The sequence below is a fragment of the Onychostoma macrolepis genome, chromosome 16, assembly GCF_012432095.1.
Source record: "Onychostoma macrolepis isolate SWU-2019 chromosome 16, ASM1243209v1, whole genome shotgun sequence".
Taxonomy (NCBI): domain Eukaryota; kingdom Metazoa; phylum Chordata; class Actinopteri; order Cypriniformes; family Cyprinidae; genus Onychostoma; species Onychostoma macrolepis.
The window spans coordinates 10,116,020-10,134,410 of NC_081170.1; the positions used below are offsets into that span (position 1 = coordinate 10,116,020).

General features: G+C 36.8%; 1 protein-coding gene across 11 annotated transcripts in view; it reads right to left on the reverse strand.

The window, feature by feature from the left end:
* tsnare1 (T-SNARE Domain Containing 1) overlaps positions 1–18,391 on the reverse strand; it is a 138,641-nt gene that overhangs the window by 82,391 nt on the left and 37,859 nt on the right. For all 11 annotated transcript variants that reach the window (XM_058747950.1, XM_058747958.1, XM_058747949.1 and 8 more), the window contains 4 exons: positions 16,223–16,300; positions 16,035–16,104; positions 842–932; positions 551–625 (listed from right to left, as the gene is read on the reverse strand). In XM_058747950.1, the coding sequence (XP_058603933.1) occupies positions 551–625; positions 842–932; positions 16,035–16,104; positions 16,223–16,300 (314 nt within the window). The remainder of the gene's footprint in view (positions 1–550; positions 626–841; positions 933–16,034; positions 16,105–16,222; positions 16,301–18,391) is intronic.

An 18,391-nucleotide genomic window follows, 5' to 3' on the forward strand; every position in this document is an offset into this window, starting at 1 on the left:
TGCATCCACCGTAGACAGCATCACTGATTATAATGGGATCTATTGTTTTTTGTTGCGACGCACCGCTCGCATCCGGTGTAGATAACAACAATTATATGACTACATAAAAATATGTAATGAACATCTAGTATGCACTCTTCACTTGTCATCAAGAAATATTGAAAAAATCTTTATATGTTATATATCCCATTTAGTCTTTTGCTATACTGTAAAAAAAAGAGGTGTAAATAAAACAAAGATTATTGGACTATGTTTTACAAGAAGATACTATTTAAGTTTTTCAATTTCAAGTTTTAAATCAATTAGTTACTTGCTGTTTGTTTGGACTTATTTGTGAAATTTACTAGCAATTTTCGAGTGAAAATTGTTTATACAACACATTTATTTTTCTTTATAGCGAAAATAAAAAAAGTACCTATTAAATATTAGTATTATAGTAATTAGTAATATTAAATTTCATTATTGCTAATATCAAGATTGACAGCTGTTGCAGAAAATCTTACAACCCTAATCACATTTGTTATTTTGTAGACAAATAAAGGAAAGCCACCTTCTGCAGGTCTCCATAACGCTGCACAGAATCTGATAGCTCTGTTTTGAGTCTTGTCAGACGGAGCCTGTCTTGCTGAGAGGAAACAAAATAGCATGATTTTAAAATGAACCTTGGTTCAGTTTAACATCACCATACAGTAATTTTACCGTGACAACATTTTATTTTTGTCAGTACAAATGCCAGTGGAATGCTTCATAATATAAACCACCATCACAGGCTATACTTATATAAGGATGATTGTTCCAGCAAAGAAAGAAAAATGAGAGATGCAGAGAAGATTTATTTTACCCGTGAAGATCCGCTGATGATGTCAGTGAGTTGTTTAACAAGTTGGCTTGTGCTTGTTATGACTTTATTGGTTTGCTGCTGTGTGGAATGTCTGAAAGAGAGGGAGAAGAGCGAGAGGGGTGAAAAGACAGGTAATCATGCTTTACAAACCACAGAAGACGATTCAAAACGATTCATCAACTATCCCAAGGTGCAATGCTCTCCAAGCTGGGCTTGGTTTACAGCCCTATTGGATGGATTAGGCTCAACCAATTAAGTAAATCAATATTAATGACTGTGCGACAGAGGAACAGCATTGTGCAGTAAGGGACTGTGTGTCATGACTGCAGAGCTCAGATGATGTCAGGAAGGCTTTAGGCTCCAGGCAGGAGTCAATCTGCCGCCCCAGAGAAGAAGCAAAGGATTAGATGTTGTGTACAGAGAGAAGCAAATCAAATGGAGGAAAGGTAGCACAGTGCAATGTGAGGTTTGCAGAAGAAATCAAGATTGCATAAATTGGGTTTATAGAGGGTGATATTTATGATTGCATAAATAAAAGGGAAGAAAGAGACCAATCCACAGTACGGTCTAGCACAGGGTTCCTCAAATCTTTCCCTGGAGGGCCAATCTGCTGCAGAGTTTAGCTCCAACCCTGATCAAACTCACCTACCTGTGATTTTCTAATGATCTTGAAGACTCTGATTAGCATGCTCAGGTGTGTTTGATTAGGGTTAGAGCTAAATTCTGCAGGAGTGGGCCAGATTTGAGGATGCCTGGGCTAGCATTTGCATAAGGCTCCAGACCAACAGGGGGCCCTAAAGGGTCACAGAAACAGATCATATTTACTAGATTTCAGGGTTGTGATTCAGATTTTAATTGAGAAGTTGAATTTGAATTGGCGTAGCAAACCAGATGCAGAATTGCAATTAAAATTTAAATGGAAGTAAACTTAAAATTAACTGAAATTCAAAGTAATTAATAACTAGGTTTGCAAAGTTTTTCAAATTTTGAATGTTGGCTTGACAAAAAGTTTTAGAGCTTAAAAAGCCTTGAAGTTTTGTAAGGTATATAGAGTAGACAGACAAATGCATTACCTTAAATTTTTTTGAATTGACAAACAATTCATCTTCCTGTGATTTTGATCCAAACTGAAATTGATTCAAATTTACATTCATGTACTGAAAGGAAACCAAATCTTTAATTCCAAAATTTGCCCATCTCTGTTTTGTAGCTTATGTTTAAAATATGTACTTTTTTATGCCAAATAACACAGCGATGTCTAGGTGCTTGTAAGTTAAAAACGTGACATTTTGCACATTGAATCAATGTCTATTTTAAACCATTGACCAGTCAAAGAAATCTAGGGGTGGAATAAATACTGTATGGGATTTCATGCACCCATAAACGCGCCCTTTGGTTCACTCTTATTCCTCCGTCTAGCTGTTTTTAACGCTAGAATGCTTCCTATGTGAAGAGCCCCTGAGACATCCGTGCCCTGGGTACGTCAATGTCATAATCCATCTCTGGAATGGGGGTGAAAAAGGAGGAAACATGGCCCGAAAAAGACCAGAAAGGAGGCAAAAGTGAGATAATTAAAGACATTGAAAACTTGAGCCTGCCTGTACATTATTTGCAGTTCTGAGCTGGATGGAAAATAGAAGGGAAAAAGGGGCCGACGGGTCAGAAGCTGGTGAACAAATATAATCTCCTGATAGAAATTCCGCTTTCTCCTCATGCGGAGCGAGGGGTTTGGATAAGGCCATTGATTTAGTGTCTGTGCCCTGCTCCGTCTGATCCCTTCCTTTAAAACCCAAACCAAGACCACCGGCCAGAGTGCCTCCTGCTCCCCAGAGATATGTGGCAGCAAACGTGGGGCCCACCTCCCACTAAAATATTGATTTAAAAAGCGAGGAAGGAAACGAGGAGAGAGGCGTCAGGCAGAAACATCTCTTGTGCATTCGTTATGGGTGGGGGCATGTCACTGTCATTCTCAGTCCACGAGAGAGAAACGAGACCAGTCGAGTGGAAAAGCACCTGTAACAATAGCGGCAGCAGCAGTCGTGCTGTGTGAACAAAAAAGCCAGAGGTCCACAGTGAACGTTCTAATCACACGCCAGAGAATAGGGGAATGTGGCTGAGCAGTTCAACCAAAAAGCTTGACTTTGGGCACTTTTTTAACCTGATCGGGCCATTTCAAGGCTGAACATGAGCAATGACTCACTTCTCTACAGTTCTGGATGCGTGAACTTAATATTGGTTGAGATTTTTGGAAAGAGCATAGTTTCTCCTGCCTAGAAGTGTACTATAATGATGGCTAAAATGTAAAAAACTTTTTTTCCTCCCCTCCAGTACTTTTAATTTGAAGACCCTTACATTGCTAAATAGGTTGATGTTGGGTTTTAGGGCACGGTTGATAGTGCCTAGTTGGGTCATTCCCAGGAGTGGTGAATTAATAGCTGATATATTCGTATTCTGACAGGTCATCGCTTCGCTATAAACTTGGCAGACAGTCCGAGTATTAAAATAATAGTTCACTCGAAATGAAAATTCATATTCACACCTCATATCATTCCAAACCTGTAAAACTTACAAAAGAGGAAATTCTGAATACTGCACAGGTCTTTATTTTTCATGCAATTACAATGAATTGGAAGCATTAAAACATACATTTGTAATTTTTTTCATCTTTACCTAAACTGTTAAACCGGATTCAGCTCCCTGTTCATTGGAATTATATGGGGGGAAAAATAACATGGTTATTAATGTCAATAATGACAGATTTTGATGAACTATACCTTTAAGAAGCCGACAATTTGAAAATCACAAGCATCAGATGCACCAACACAACACTGTCTGAGGCATAGACAAGAGGTCAGCGTGGCATAATTTGCATACGTGTTATGCCATTGCCAATGTCACATTAGCGGTAGTTAACCTGGAGCCCAAGATAACAGAACATAAATGTCCTCAGTGAAATGCAGTTGACTGAAAGAACTGAAGGATATTCAACAAAGAAACAGAGGCAGAAAAGACCAGGGGAAAAAGAAAAAAGAAAAAAGACCAGAAGGACAAGGCCAGACCACAGAAGACTTACTTTACTCTATTTAAAACTAATCGGAGGAGGGAAGAAAGTCCCATTAGGACAAAAAAAAGGAAATCAACCTGTGGTGAGAGACATTTTTTGCTGTCTGTGATAAATAAAAATGTAACTGCTATAAATCGTTTTATAACTCAACAATAATGCCTTGGTTTAGTCACGGCAGTTGTACAAATAAAGCCCTTTGAAACGTCCATGACTCAACCTCATTATATTGCACACTGTGATCCACTGAACACCTTCAATACGCCCTCAATTACAGCTTCCTGTGTTCCCTCAACGGCAACATGTGAAACTCAATATGGCCTACACAATCTCAAGGGTCGCCACGCAGCGGTGGAAAAGTTCTGTTATTACTCATCCCTCATATTCAAAACCCAGCAGTTTATTTCCCCAAACGCTGTTTAGTCATGGTCCGCATTTAGCATGTTTCGTGTCTGTCGAGTCAGCGGAGGAGAATCTGAATCTTCCTCTGCTTTGACTGGCCATCTTCAACCTGAAGCCCTGGAGGACTGAATGCATTCTACAGCTGAGGTGGGTTGCTACTTGAGATCATTGAGGGAATCTATGAGAAGATGGAAAATGAGAAGGCCAAACAAACGCCGAAAGAGATGGTAATGACACCATTAGAAGCCATGGAAAACTTTCAGATGTGTACTTACTCTCTTAAAGGGATAGTTCACCCAAAAATGAAAATTTGATGTTTATCTGCTTACCCCCAGGGCATCCAAGATGTAGGTGACTTTGTTTCTTCAGTAGAACACAAACAAAGATTTTTAACTCAAACCATTGCAGTCTGTTAGTCCTATGCCAGTCAATGGGCACACAATCTTTGGGAGAAAAAAAAACATGCACACACAAATCCAAATTAAACCCTGCGGCTCGTGACGATACATTGATGTCCTAAGCAGTGTTGGGCAGTAACTAGTTACTAGTAATTAGTTACTGTAATAATATTACTTTTTGCAGTAACTAGTAGTGTAACTAATTACTAATAAGATTTCAGTAATAATATTACAGTTACCATCCATAAGACAGCTTAGTTACTTAGTTACTTTTGATGCCTCAACCCCGCTGATTTAAAATCTAACAATCAAATAATTCCTAGATTTATTTTCATAATTTTCATGACTCGCACATGCATGTGATGTCCCCATTGCAGCAGGCAAGCTTGTAATATGGAAAAGCAGATAGAAATATTGCATTATCGGCATGTGGTACATTATATTAATATAATACAATTTAAAATATTTTTGGAAAATTAAACAGTTTTCTTACAAACTCATGTGATTTCATAAAATACATAACGAAATTTAATCGCATATGGGTAACGGAAAAATTACTTCAAGCTACACATGACAATTAATGCCAATGAATGCCACTATCAGTCACTATTGAGTGTTTTTAATAACTTCTGACTGCGATCTAATGTGGATTTTGGTCAAATGATGAGGCAGAAATATGTTGTTAGTAACATTCTAGAAGAATTTTATCTGGAAGATACACAGTTACAACTTCTGTGGGGCGTGAAGAAAAAGTAATGTAACTAGTAGTGTAACTAATTACTGTTGCCAGAAAGTAATATGTAAAGTAACAATATTACTTTTGAAAGGAGTAACTAGTAATGAGTAATATATTACATTCTTTGAGTAACTAGCCCAACACTGGTCCTAAGACACGAAACGATCGGTTTGTGCGAGAAACTGAACAGTATTTATATCATTTTTTACCTCTGATACACCGCAATGTCCGACTGTCACAACATCCGGTGCGTGACGTGTCAACCTGCTCTGGCACATATAGATATATATACATAGATGCCTCATTAGCGACGGTTTCTATGAGCCGTGATACGCAAGGATCTACGTATATATCTATGTATATATACATCTATGTTCCAGAGCCGTTGACGCGTCATGCGCCGGATGTTGTGGATGAGCTCAGGATGGTTGGACATTGCGGTGTATCAGAGGTAAAAAATTATATAAATACTGTTCAGTTTCTCGCACAAACCGATCGTTTCGTGTCTTAGGACATCAATGTATTGTCACGAGCCACAATGTTTAATTTGGATTTGTGTGTGCATGTTTTTTTCTCTCTCAAAGATTGTGTGCCCATTGACTGGCATTATAGGACTAACAGACTGCAACAGTTTGAGTTAAACATTTTCGTTTGTGTTCTACTGAAGAAACAAAGTCACCTACATCTTGGATGCCCTGGGGGTAAGCAGATAAACATAAAATTTTCATTTTTGGGTGAACTATCCCTTTAAAAGGGTCCAAAAAAGGGGGTTTTCAAAGCAATACCATAGAAGAAACATTTTTCAGGTTCTCCAAAGAATGTTTCAATGAACAGTTCTTAAAAGAACCATTTTTTTTTTTTCTTAATGTGAAGAATCTAAAGAACTATAAATAACTTTTGTGAAATCAAAAGACTCCATGACTCCATATTGGCATTGATGCCAATGAAGAACCTATAAAAGTGTATGGCAAAGTTCACACAAACACACTTGTGTTTGATTTAGAGATAAATGTCTAGTAGGAGCAAGTTGCCACATGTTGTAAAAATTGCCACAACAATCACTTCATGAATTGAATGTTTAAATTCTGATGAAAGGCATATAATAGCCCTGCTTTAGGGAATATAGTCACATAAGCGAAACATGAATTTAGTAATTAATTCAAGACTTAAGGTATGTTTGCAAAAATAAAAAAAAAATAAAAATAAAAATTTCTACCCTGAAAAATACTGACTGAAGTAAGTAGTGTGACAACTTGCCCCAGTTTCCCCCTCTGTACAGTTCTGCATTACCTCACACATCTTAATGGACAAAACTTTGTAGCTCCAACCTACCTTGCATAACCTGAAAGATACAAATCTAATTTCAAATCCTGACTGGATACCTGGAGGTCAGAACATAACACAAAGATACTTGTGAAAGTGACTCAAAAGCTACTTCTCTCCCTCAGATGTGTGATGTACTGAGGTCATGCTGTGTGAAATCTAGAGTGTATATACTTTTGTGAGTTTTTATTTAGTTTTAGACAGCTGTATAAGGAACACAATGTTTCTCTTTCGCAAGGTGTTTCATTGCATTTCTCACATCACTTCCTCCCTGTACTGCTCAGCTTGTTTCTCAGCCATACAGTATATATGGCCTGTTTTTATCGTCTTATTTCTTTAAAAGCTTCTTATTATTTCAAACAAAATGTTCTCACACACACATATATACCACACACACTCACACACACACAAACAAACACAAAATATGGTTTAAAAGAGAACGTTGTTGCACATGCACATTACTGCACTTCATTATCTTGGGCACTGTTTGCACTGTAGTGAAAAATTATGAGCCCACATTTATGATGACTACTCTGTTAGTAAAAAGGTCAGTCCGGGTCATATAGCCTGAGATCAAGTGAACTAAGAAGTCCATCATTATGCTGTACGTTATATGAATCATATTGCACCATGAAGGCATTCATAATCCAATAAACACTGTTCTATTTTTTTCCTTCTATAAACCCAGCTCTCTTTCTGTGATTTTAACAAGTCTAGGGATATAAACACAACACCTATAATCTCTAACAGATGCAATATAACCACACAGAACAGACCTGTGAATATTTGATTTTTTCCTTCTTGCCTTTCGATGATGAAGAGTTGTCAGCTTGTATGCAAGCAAGTGTACTGTGAGGTCTGCGTTTCTTTATGTACTGTATCACACTTAAACTTTTTTGTTGTCATGACAATCAGCATGCATTTTTTTTTCTGTTAGCTATGCATGAGAATCAACAATCTGTTTTCAAGTGCATGGTACATAATTTCCAGCGATTGTGATTACTCTAAAAGTATACATTTATGCTGCCTCTGTGCATTAAAAAGTTTGAGTAAAAGCACTTGGCAAACATTACATGCGAAGAAAAAAGCAATTTAGACTACACATACACAAAAATCATCACACTCTCCTGATGGCTTTAATTACATGCACTGTGAAATAAAATCTGCACAATTTAGGGTAAACACACACACACGCACACACAGCAGCTGTGGTTGCCAGCACTTTACCAAAAAACACACAAGAAACATGTTATATACTGAACTTAAATTTACAGTAAAAAAATAAAATAATAATAATTAATGAATTAAATTCTATACTGATATAATGTCAATATACAGATGTACTCTATTTTTACAGTTATAATATACTGACAATCACCATAAAACACAGGTGGTAATGAGAAAGTTGAAACAAGGTTCATCACAAGCAGGCTAAAGCTGAGGTATATATTAATACAGTATATAGAAGGCAAATGATATCATAAACACAAATACAAAACACCATACAGTATGTAAATATATTTATATATTTGTTGTTATTGTAACAGTTTAATAATTAAAAAAAAAAAAAACAATACCCCATCATGATAACACATGACACATTAAACTAAAACAATGCAATAAAGATTAATTTTTAAAGATAAGATGTGGCATAAAACCCTAAACAAATAAATAAATAAGCCACACAGGTAATTCTGGGAAGGTTTTTCACTGTAAATTATAAGATGGCTTCTTGTTTTTCATTTCCAAAACATTACATGAATTGTCCCTTTAGATCAACTACAGTTTTTGGTTACACTTTGCTTGAAGCGGTGTGCATAAGACTGACATGACATAAAATGACATACTGAGCGAATGCCACTTATGTCAAAAATGACATACAGTAACTGAGAAAATGACACTTAATGACAGTTGTCATAAACATGCATAAAACCTCCTTCATATTCATGACATGTGTCATGTCATGATTATGAAGGTGTCATGTTAGTCTTATGCACACCCCTTCAAGTAAAGTGTTACCCAATTTTTACCAAAATGTAGCATCAGCTGGTAGGGAATGACCAGGATTCTGTAAATTATCCGGTTTATTACACTCAACAAAAAACAAACACATGGTCTTACATTGTTTATAAAAAAATCTAGCTAGTATAAATGTTCTCAATTCATCTGCTATATCAGCATGTGTAGTAATAGAATTAACAAATCAATGCAATGTTTGTTTAAATGTTTGTTTTCTGACTTCTTCTCTCGTTCTCATAAAAAGATTTGGGTTTCACCATTTAAGTGCACGGCAAATAAAACTAAACATACCTAATTATATGTTGTCACCCACACCAGCTATAAACTAAAGGTCTCAACTTCAGAAGTGGAGCATTGATCAATATTCTGGTGTACTCATCCTGCGCTCTTCGTCAAACCAGAGTACTGAGTGTCCGCAAGCTGACTTGCCTGCTGAGCCGAGGTAATGTAGGGCTAATGAGCAGAAAACAATTATCCCATCGTAACGTGCCATTAAGCACAGATCCCGACCTGGGGTAATGACGCATACCAGATCAGTCATGTTGACGGACACCATCAACAGTCAGGTGAGGCAAAGTTCGTGCAGTGATGCCGTACATAATCAAAATTATGGAGACTGCATATCTCACGAGTGATACTCACTAAAAGAGCTACAGAAACTCTTGATTAGTTATTTGTGTGTGGGTAGTGAACATTCACAACAGGTTCTCAGAACCCGCTTAATTTAGCTAATGGTCTTTATGGTGCATTTTTCATTAAGCATATTTGGTATGTTGGTTTTATGAATAATATATTTCACACTACATTGATTAAGTGGGGTTTTTAATAGAAGTGAAATTAGCTAGATGAGTTTGCACGTAAATTGCACTTGTTTTGCTTTGAAAGCTTGAGGTGATGTAGAAGTCGCTTTTAATCATCTGTTCATTTTCTGATTGCTCTGATAATGCATAGTTAACTTTGCATTTGCTTAGGAGATCAGACGATTAATAATACACACGCTTGGTCTTCTGCCAAGATTGCATTACTGAATCATAATATTACTGTCATGTCTGATATAGAGTATGTTTTTCTGCAGAAATACAATATTGCAATATATATATACATATAGACATGATTGCTTGTATGGTAATCACTAATATGAAATACTGAATACAATATCTGATTTGCAGCAGTGGTAAACTATGGTACCTGCTATGACATCATCCTGATTTTTATCCTCAGCATCATAAAATGAATAGTCAGTGCTGGGTAGATTACTTACAAAAAGAAGTCCATTACTGATTATAAATTACATAATGGAAATTGTAGTTAGTAATGTAATCTATAGGATTACACATATAAGGTAATGTATTCTTACTTTTTGATTACTTTTGACCTAACTCGTAAGATAATATTCTCCGATCTTTGTTATCAACATCATGAAGTGCATTAAGTGCATCAAACTGGCGTTCCTGAAAGAATTGCAGGGGGTTTGTGAGGTGATGAAAAGCTACTGTAATTAATTAAATCACAAAAATGTCAAGTTAAACTAATTGTGTGGCCTCTCCATTTTCTGTGTAATTATATTCACCTGACTAGTGGCTGGTGTGTGCAATTCCATAAAACTGGAAGACTTTTCGAATGTATATAAGCAGAAAGGAAAATTTAAGAGAATTAGTGCAAATTAATACATTATGAATAATTTACTGCCATTGTGTAAACAATATGTAACCCAAAGATGAAAATTCTTGTCATCATTTACTCATCCTCATGTTGTTTCGAACCTATATGACTTTCTTTCTTCCTCTGAACACAAAAGAGGAAGTTTTTGAATGGTGCTGCTCTCTTCCATACAATGAAAGTCTGTGAATAGAGGCTGTCAAGGCCCAGAAACTACAAAAAGCACCCCAAAACACTCATGCACCCAAGTCTTCTGAAGTCATACGATAGCTTTGTGTGAGAAAGAACACTGAAATTCAAATAATTTCTCACTGAAAAGTTTCTCATCTGCTGCTGCTTTTGTGAAATGTTGTGTTTGCATATAAATTAATAAAACATGACACGTTACAACTCCATTTGTGGTATACAAAAGAAGGAACGTCACAGAGGGTAAATAATGCTGTAATTTTCATTTTTTTGGGCGAACATTCAAGGCACCTTTTCGATATGACCATCTACTTGAATGTAATGTTGGTCCTTGTAGGCTTCTCAGCATAAGGCTCACCTTCTGTCTACAGAATCCTCAGCAGAGACGAGGACGGACAGTGCACTGTGTCCTCCACTCCAAAGATGAAGAGCGTTTCTCAGAATCCCTGTACGCAGCAGAGCGGAATGTGTAATGCTCTAACGAGCACAATGACAAACAAAGGGTGTGAACGATTAATCCACTTAGTTTTGCTGCGTGTGTGTTTCTATGATTACAAAGATGGGTCGAATTTAATTAGCCAAGTGATTTTTCAATAGTAGAGTATGCTATATTGTGAGCAATAATGGTTTAATATATAAATTGCAATGATATATAATTTTAATAATACACTAATTGCAATACAAAGCAAACTGGCATAGTCTGAAGTTACTGCTCATAAAATATCATGAAATATGCAGCACCTATAGAAATATTGCTATTCAAAGTTATTAAAAACCTAAATTTGATATTTAATAGCGAGTGCACTTCCTTTCTGTTGTGCTGTGTATGATTGACAGGTATCATTAATTATTTTGTTTTTTAATTAGTGGTTGAAGTCTCACTTGAAATATTCTAAGATGTCATTCCATTTCTACAGGTTATTAAAAACATTTTTATAGATTAAGTCATGCAACAAAATACCCACAAATCGCACAAAACAGTGGCCATGTGCCTTACTCAGTCAGTGCATTTTTGGCGCACTGACAGTCCATATCTGGCTTGCCTGTGACATTGTAGAGCATGCGAATGTTTGTGTGTGTGTGTGTGTGTGCGTGTGAGGAATTTTGTGGGGGTTCAGTCTGCCAGGGCCTTTGGGCGACATATCGCCATCTGGGAGGTATGACCCTGGAACTGCGAGGTTTCCGTGGAAACTGGCTGTAATAGAATCATGGCTGGGGTGCAGCAGAGGGCAGAAAGAGTAAGAAAATGGGTAGAGTCAGAGAACGAGCGACAGATAGAGCGAGAGAGGGGGTTGCTGTCAAGTGCCCTGTTTGGAGCAGCAGGATTAAGCCTGGCACGAAGGGAAGCACATTCAAGGTCAACTAAGAAACAGCAAAAAAAAAAAAAAATTTGAGAAGCATGAGCTACAGTGAGTATTTATATTTAAACATATATTCACTCACTGTAGCTGGTTTGCTCATGTTGATATTTATGGACTTCCGTTGACTTATGAGCTGTTCTTTTTTAATGAATCTCTCAAAAAGACTCAGATCAGTCTCAAACTGAGTTGTCAGTGTGAATCAGTCTAATGACTCACTGACTGAGTCAGAAAACTGTTATTGTGTATTGTGTATCCTCCTTAACACATCGCTCACGATGAGACAAACAAATAGTTCTGTCATGACAACTTTCGGAGGGATTGGCATGGTAATGTACGTGACAATGTTAATGTATTTGGTCTTGGCGGAATAGATCTGCTACGCTGCTGCTGCGGCAAAGCAAGTACTGAAACTTGCTACTGCCAATACATCCACAACAGGCTGTTTTGAGCATGTAGGAAATACTGCTCCTGCGCATATAACACATATGAATAACCTCCATATAGCATACACGAATCACCTCGTAGCAGATCTATACAGGTGGAGCTGGGGAAGGTGGAGGGTGCTGCCAAACTGCTACAGCAAATAAAAGCCAGGTATTTGAATATTGAGCAGTGAGCTCATTGGCTACTGATACAGGAGAAACCAATCAACTGTGCCATGTGATAATGATGTCATTAGGTCAGAGTTAGACCTATCGGACTGCGGCAACTAGAATTTCATGCCCAAAAATGAAAATTCTGCCATTATTTACTTCTCTTATGAACATGCCAAATGCAGTTAGAACGGAAGTCAAGAATTACAGTGAATAATGATTGCTTTATATCAGTGGCATCTATATAAGATGGCGATTTGTAGATTGAAAAGCCTTCTGACTGTATCGTTGCACACAGTGTTTTTCTGCTGTTTGTCAGCGCTGTTTTATCTGGATTTAAACTAGTTTATCAGTTGACTGATATTGACTGATACTAGTTCATACCAGTCATTTGTGTTCTTCGCTGAATTCCAGCGCTTCTCACTGGATCTCACAGCGATGTTTAGTGGTTGCGTGATCAGTGAGTAAACACATCTGCTCTAGTCTGCTCGCTCTGCGCTGCGCCGCTGTTTGAACCGAGCGGATATGGTCCGTGTGGCGCGGTTCAAATGAGTAGCACTGTTTTGTTCCGCTTTTGCTGCATAAACATTAAATCGAATATTTATTTATTTATTGAATATTTAAATCGAAATCGTTTAATTGAGGAAGATTATATCACTATAATTATAGTTATCGTTTTATCGCCCAGCCCTACCTCCAGTACCTCCGTTTCTAGGCATAGCTAGGCAACAAGCTAGGCGGTTGCCTAGAGCGCCACCAGCTGGAGGGAGCGCCAATGAGTGCACGTACTGCCACTACATTTTAACAGGGGTGTGATCAAGAGTGGCACGGACACCCTGAAATATGATTGCCGCCCCCATTGGATCCCCCAACATCATTGGGCTAGAGTACTGTCATTCTGGTGATGCCTGAATGCAATTGGATCAGAGTGCTGTCAATTGCTGCCTTGTTGCATGCAAAGTTTGCCTTTGGATTTGGAGCGCTCAACAATGCCATTAGATCAATGGGTTCTGTCAGTGTTTTGGCAAGGTAAGGCTTTTTTTTGCCGTGCAAGTATAAAGGCCAATTTAAAATATTGGTACATAAAAAGTGCACAAAATCAGTATTTTGTTTAGGCAGCATTTGTGGCAGTTGATACATCATGTTTCATGTGAAACTGGTCTAAAAGGTGTGCGTTTTTGCGCTAATGCATTGTTAAAGGTTCAGTGTGTCGTGTAATATTCCCATATAAAACATTTTCAGCCAATTAAAAAATATCGGTTTAGTAAAATTCGCTAATTCACAAGATCAATACATACTTTATTAAACCACTTTGTCAAATTTAACGCATCCTAACGGAAGTGTCGAAATGCTGAATCAATTAATTCGCTTCCAAAAAATATAATATAATAAATAATAAATATAATAAAATAATTCGCTTCAACAGCGTTTAAAGGGAGCAGCATCATACATAGAGGGCAGAGCGTCACGTTATTTAAAGGGGAAGTTCACACGTCAATGAGTAATACAAGAACAAGTAGCTGCATTCTGGTTACTTTTATGTCACTGATCAGGCTTTTATAGGCCCATGTAGTTTGGGGTAACCAAGGGTTTTATAGGTTTGATTGAAATAATAATGCAATAACTGACACAACAACAACAAAACAATTGAACAAAAACAAAAAACAGATAAAGTCAAAAAGTAGCCTTTGATAATATCTAAACTTGTATCCAAATGTAATAAAATTAATTTATGTGTGATGACAATTTCTTAGCAACTAGGGATTGCTAGAGCTATTCAGGCATCCAGTGGCTATAATGGTAACACAGATAATAAACTGTGCAAAATGTTTTATCTTAACAGTCAATTTACAAATAAGGCTAATGCGTTCAGATTTGTGGAACTCACAATGCGCTGAATTTCCACAAATTAGTATTACTGTGTTAACCAATTTGAATGTGACAAGAAACTGATGTCTGAAAAATAAATTATATATTTCGTCAAAATGGCTAGAAACGGCCCTGCCTAACTCAAAGCATATATGCTCTCGCGCCCCCGGTGTGAACTCTGGAACCCCCAGGTTGGGAACCACTGCTTTATATCATATGGCTTCAGAAAACTTGGAATTTAGTGCATGACTCATACAAACCACTTTTATTAGACTTTCATGGTGTTTTTGTATCTTTTTAAAGCTAGAAAGCCTTGCTTTCCATTCTTTGTAGCTGCATGGAAATAAGCGACGAGCACAAATCTTTAAAACCCACCTTTTGTGTTCTATGGAAGAAAGAAGAAACACCTTTTTTGGGTTAACTACTCGTTTAAATCATTGTAATTGTGAATGTTCATACATGTTTGAACAGAGTTTTGTCATAATATAAGGTAATTTATTTAAAAAAATTAAATGTGTCATCAAAATATAGGCCTACGTTTATTATATGTGTAGCTACATCCAATTATTCTTAAATTACTGAAAGAATCATTAACAAAATCATTAAGGAACTCCAGTGGAATTGTAATATTCATCCCTAATTGGAGAGTTCAAAAGACGGAAAAAAGTGAGCGATGCAAAGAAAGCAGGTGTAGCTTTGTTGAGTATACATGCAGACGCTAATGAAGTGGATACAAAAAAATATATATCACACATATTTTGCACACTAGACTTTTCACATCAGCTAATGACTCAGGTGTGCTTGAGACTAGCTGTCTGCAATAAACCTACACTTTGTACAATTCCCTACAAGACAAGACTGCAGCAGCACACAAGGGAAATGTTATACGCTAATGCAGTCTGTGATATAATTTTAGCTCGTAATTTTTTATTGTCTAGTGTGCAGTCACTCCACAAGAACAGCAGAGGGTGTACCAGCAGAAAGACATTGCTGCTTATCTCATTTGGTTTTAGGCAGCCAATCTGCCCAAAGGCTTTATAGCTAACAATAGATGTCATGTTGCGCCTTAGGGATGGTGATTCTTCAAGGGAAATAAAAACAACCGCACACACACTAGACAGCATTAGGTTTTCAGTGCTTTCATTAACAAAAAATGGCTGATATAATTGATGATTTGCCACTGGACACAGATTGTGTAATGCATTTCAAACAACAGCAATTTCAGACCAGCTACTTTGTCATTGGAAAGAAATTTAGTAATTGCGGCATCCTGACTACAGAAGTCATATGAGTAATCAATACATGCTGGGCGGTAGGTGATGAAACAGTGAGAGCAAGCACTCGGATGTTGGTCGGTTTTAAAGCACTCTATAGAGAGTCAGCAAAAGGGAAGCTATTAAAACCACTGAAGGCCTGTGAGGAAATATCATCACATCAGAATGTAGCACAAATCTGCTCTTCTCTGCTGCAATGAAAGGTCCTGGGAGTTTATTTATACATAGCAAATTGTCTAAAATTATATATGCACACAACATGCATGCATTATTAGCATGCACGATCAGGTTTGCGCATGCGTGTTTACTTACAAACTCTGCCGTAGCTCTGCTGTGTCTCTGGATGTTCCCAGCGATTGAAGGTTTTTCTCTAGTGTTACCACTGAAAAAGATAATTTAATTTTTAATTTTGTCACTTTCACCTCACAACTTACACAGGTCATACCATGCTTAATAGCTTTCAGTCAAGTTCAGAATATTTGGAGGCTTTTTAAACTCACCATTAGCGTTGATCTGGAAGATGTTAGAGGAGGTTTCCTGGAACACGTCTTGCAGCTCTGAGGGACTGACTTGCGTAGCTGTAGAGGGGAAAAAAGTATTGATATTTGATAAAATTGTATTTAAATTGTAAGCACATCCTGTAAAGATGATGGTTGCCATTTCTTTGATGTTAAAATATTACACTGCCAATTTATTCTAAACCAGTGATGTTAAAACAAATAGTTCAGACACAAACCTGATTGGATGAAGAACATTCAAAGCTGCTGTGACCACACATTAGTTAAATTCATTATTAATGTTGACATCACTTTAATGTATTATTAATAATAAATGTCATGTTGCTTGCAAACAGCCTAAAGTTAGGCTAATAACAAAACTGCTTGTGAAAAAACGTTCATTGTGACTATTAATAGATTCGATGAATTATTGAAAAATTTATAATTTATTAAAAGTTTATACTTTTAGTTCTTTTGAACTTTCTAGTCATAAAAGAATCCTGGGAAGAAAAAAAAAAGGTTTTCATTGTTTCCATGAAAATATTAAGCAGCACAACTGTTTTTAATGTTGATAATATTTGTTTAAAAATCTGAAAGATCATGTGATGTTAAAAACTGTAGCAATGTTGAAAATTCAGCTTTTCCATCACAGGAATAAATTAAATAGAAAACAGTTATTTTAAATTGTAATATTATTTCAGAAAATTACCTGTATTATAACTGTATTTGTTTTTTTGTTTTTTGTTTTTTTTTCAAATAAATTGGTGAGCAAAATATTTACTTCTTTCAAAAACATAAGAAATCATGATATCTTACCAACCCCACATTTTTGGTAGAATATTTATGCATTTATTTATTGATGTACTGTATTATAAATAGGATAAAGAAATTAATTAATTAATTAATTTATTTATTTATTTAAACTCTTACCTGTGGTAAAAATCACTATTACACAGTGCTTTAACTATGTGTATGATTATAGTTTCTCTTTATTTAGCTGGCACATCCTACTCATGAGGGTCTCCATATTTCTGCTAAGTGAAGCCAAACAAAGCAGAATCAAAAACACACCAGGTTTCTGGGCAGCAGCTAGGCCTAAACAGACTGTGTCGTGAGCCACCCAAATGGGCGTGTGGGCGCAGTCATTTTCCTCATCAAAAGCATGTATCATGCTCACACTGACAAGAACAGGTAATCATCAAGAGCTCTTAATCAAAATCCACTGCACAACCTCTGTATCAAAGTACAACCCACTGGCCCTGTCCACATGCACACAAATATGTCGTCTCTCAGCTTTTGTCTACCTCTGCCCTCAAAATGACTGTAATTGACGTGCTGTTTTTCACAACTCTTCATCTGTGCTCTAATGCACTTGCTCTTGAGAGGGGAAAATCGCAGGCAATCTTTTGCACAGATGCATATTCAACTCTAAGAGAGGGTTTGGACTTGGTTCAGAGGATGCAGGTAAATACAGAAAGGGAAGAACAGCAAATATTCCTGTCCATGATTCTTGTTGGTCCACTGAAGCATGTATGCGGCACCCAAAATAACTCCTCAATGATTTTTTTTCTTTACAAATAAGGAAGAGACACTTTAGGAAGAACAAAGAACTCATGGATGCTGCTCAGGAGGATGCTAGAGGGAGCCGAAACCATCATTTATCTCTACAGTCATGCTTCAATTATCATTTAAAGCAGAATGTCGACAGTTTCATAGCGTCAAACTGAGATTCGAAAGTATTAGGAAAAAATAACTTAAATTTAGCAGTGAATGGGTGCCGTCAAAATGAGAGTTCAAACAGCTGATAAAAACTTCACAATAAGTTTAACTAATAAGTTAACTATCAGTTAACATCTTGTGAAAATTAAATGAGTATTTGTAATAAACAAATCCAACATAAGGCGTTTTAATTTGATTCTGGCCAAAATAAAGTTCATGATCCATAATAATGCGCCCAGTCCCTACAGTAAAAAATCAAAAATAAGTCAATTTACTGTTTTCTTCAAACCAAAAATCTATATCTACCAACACATTTATTTAAACTCTGCTTTGAGATGTTTTCATGGGCTTGTAATTGGTCTTTGATCTGTGCATATTTCTCTCCTGATTCACACTAGACAACTTTTCACTGGAGAAAGTGAAACTGGATTTGTTCACTTATTAGCTGGAAGC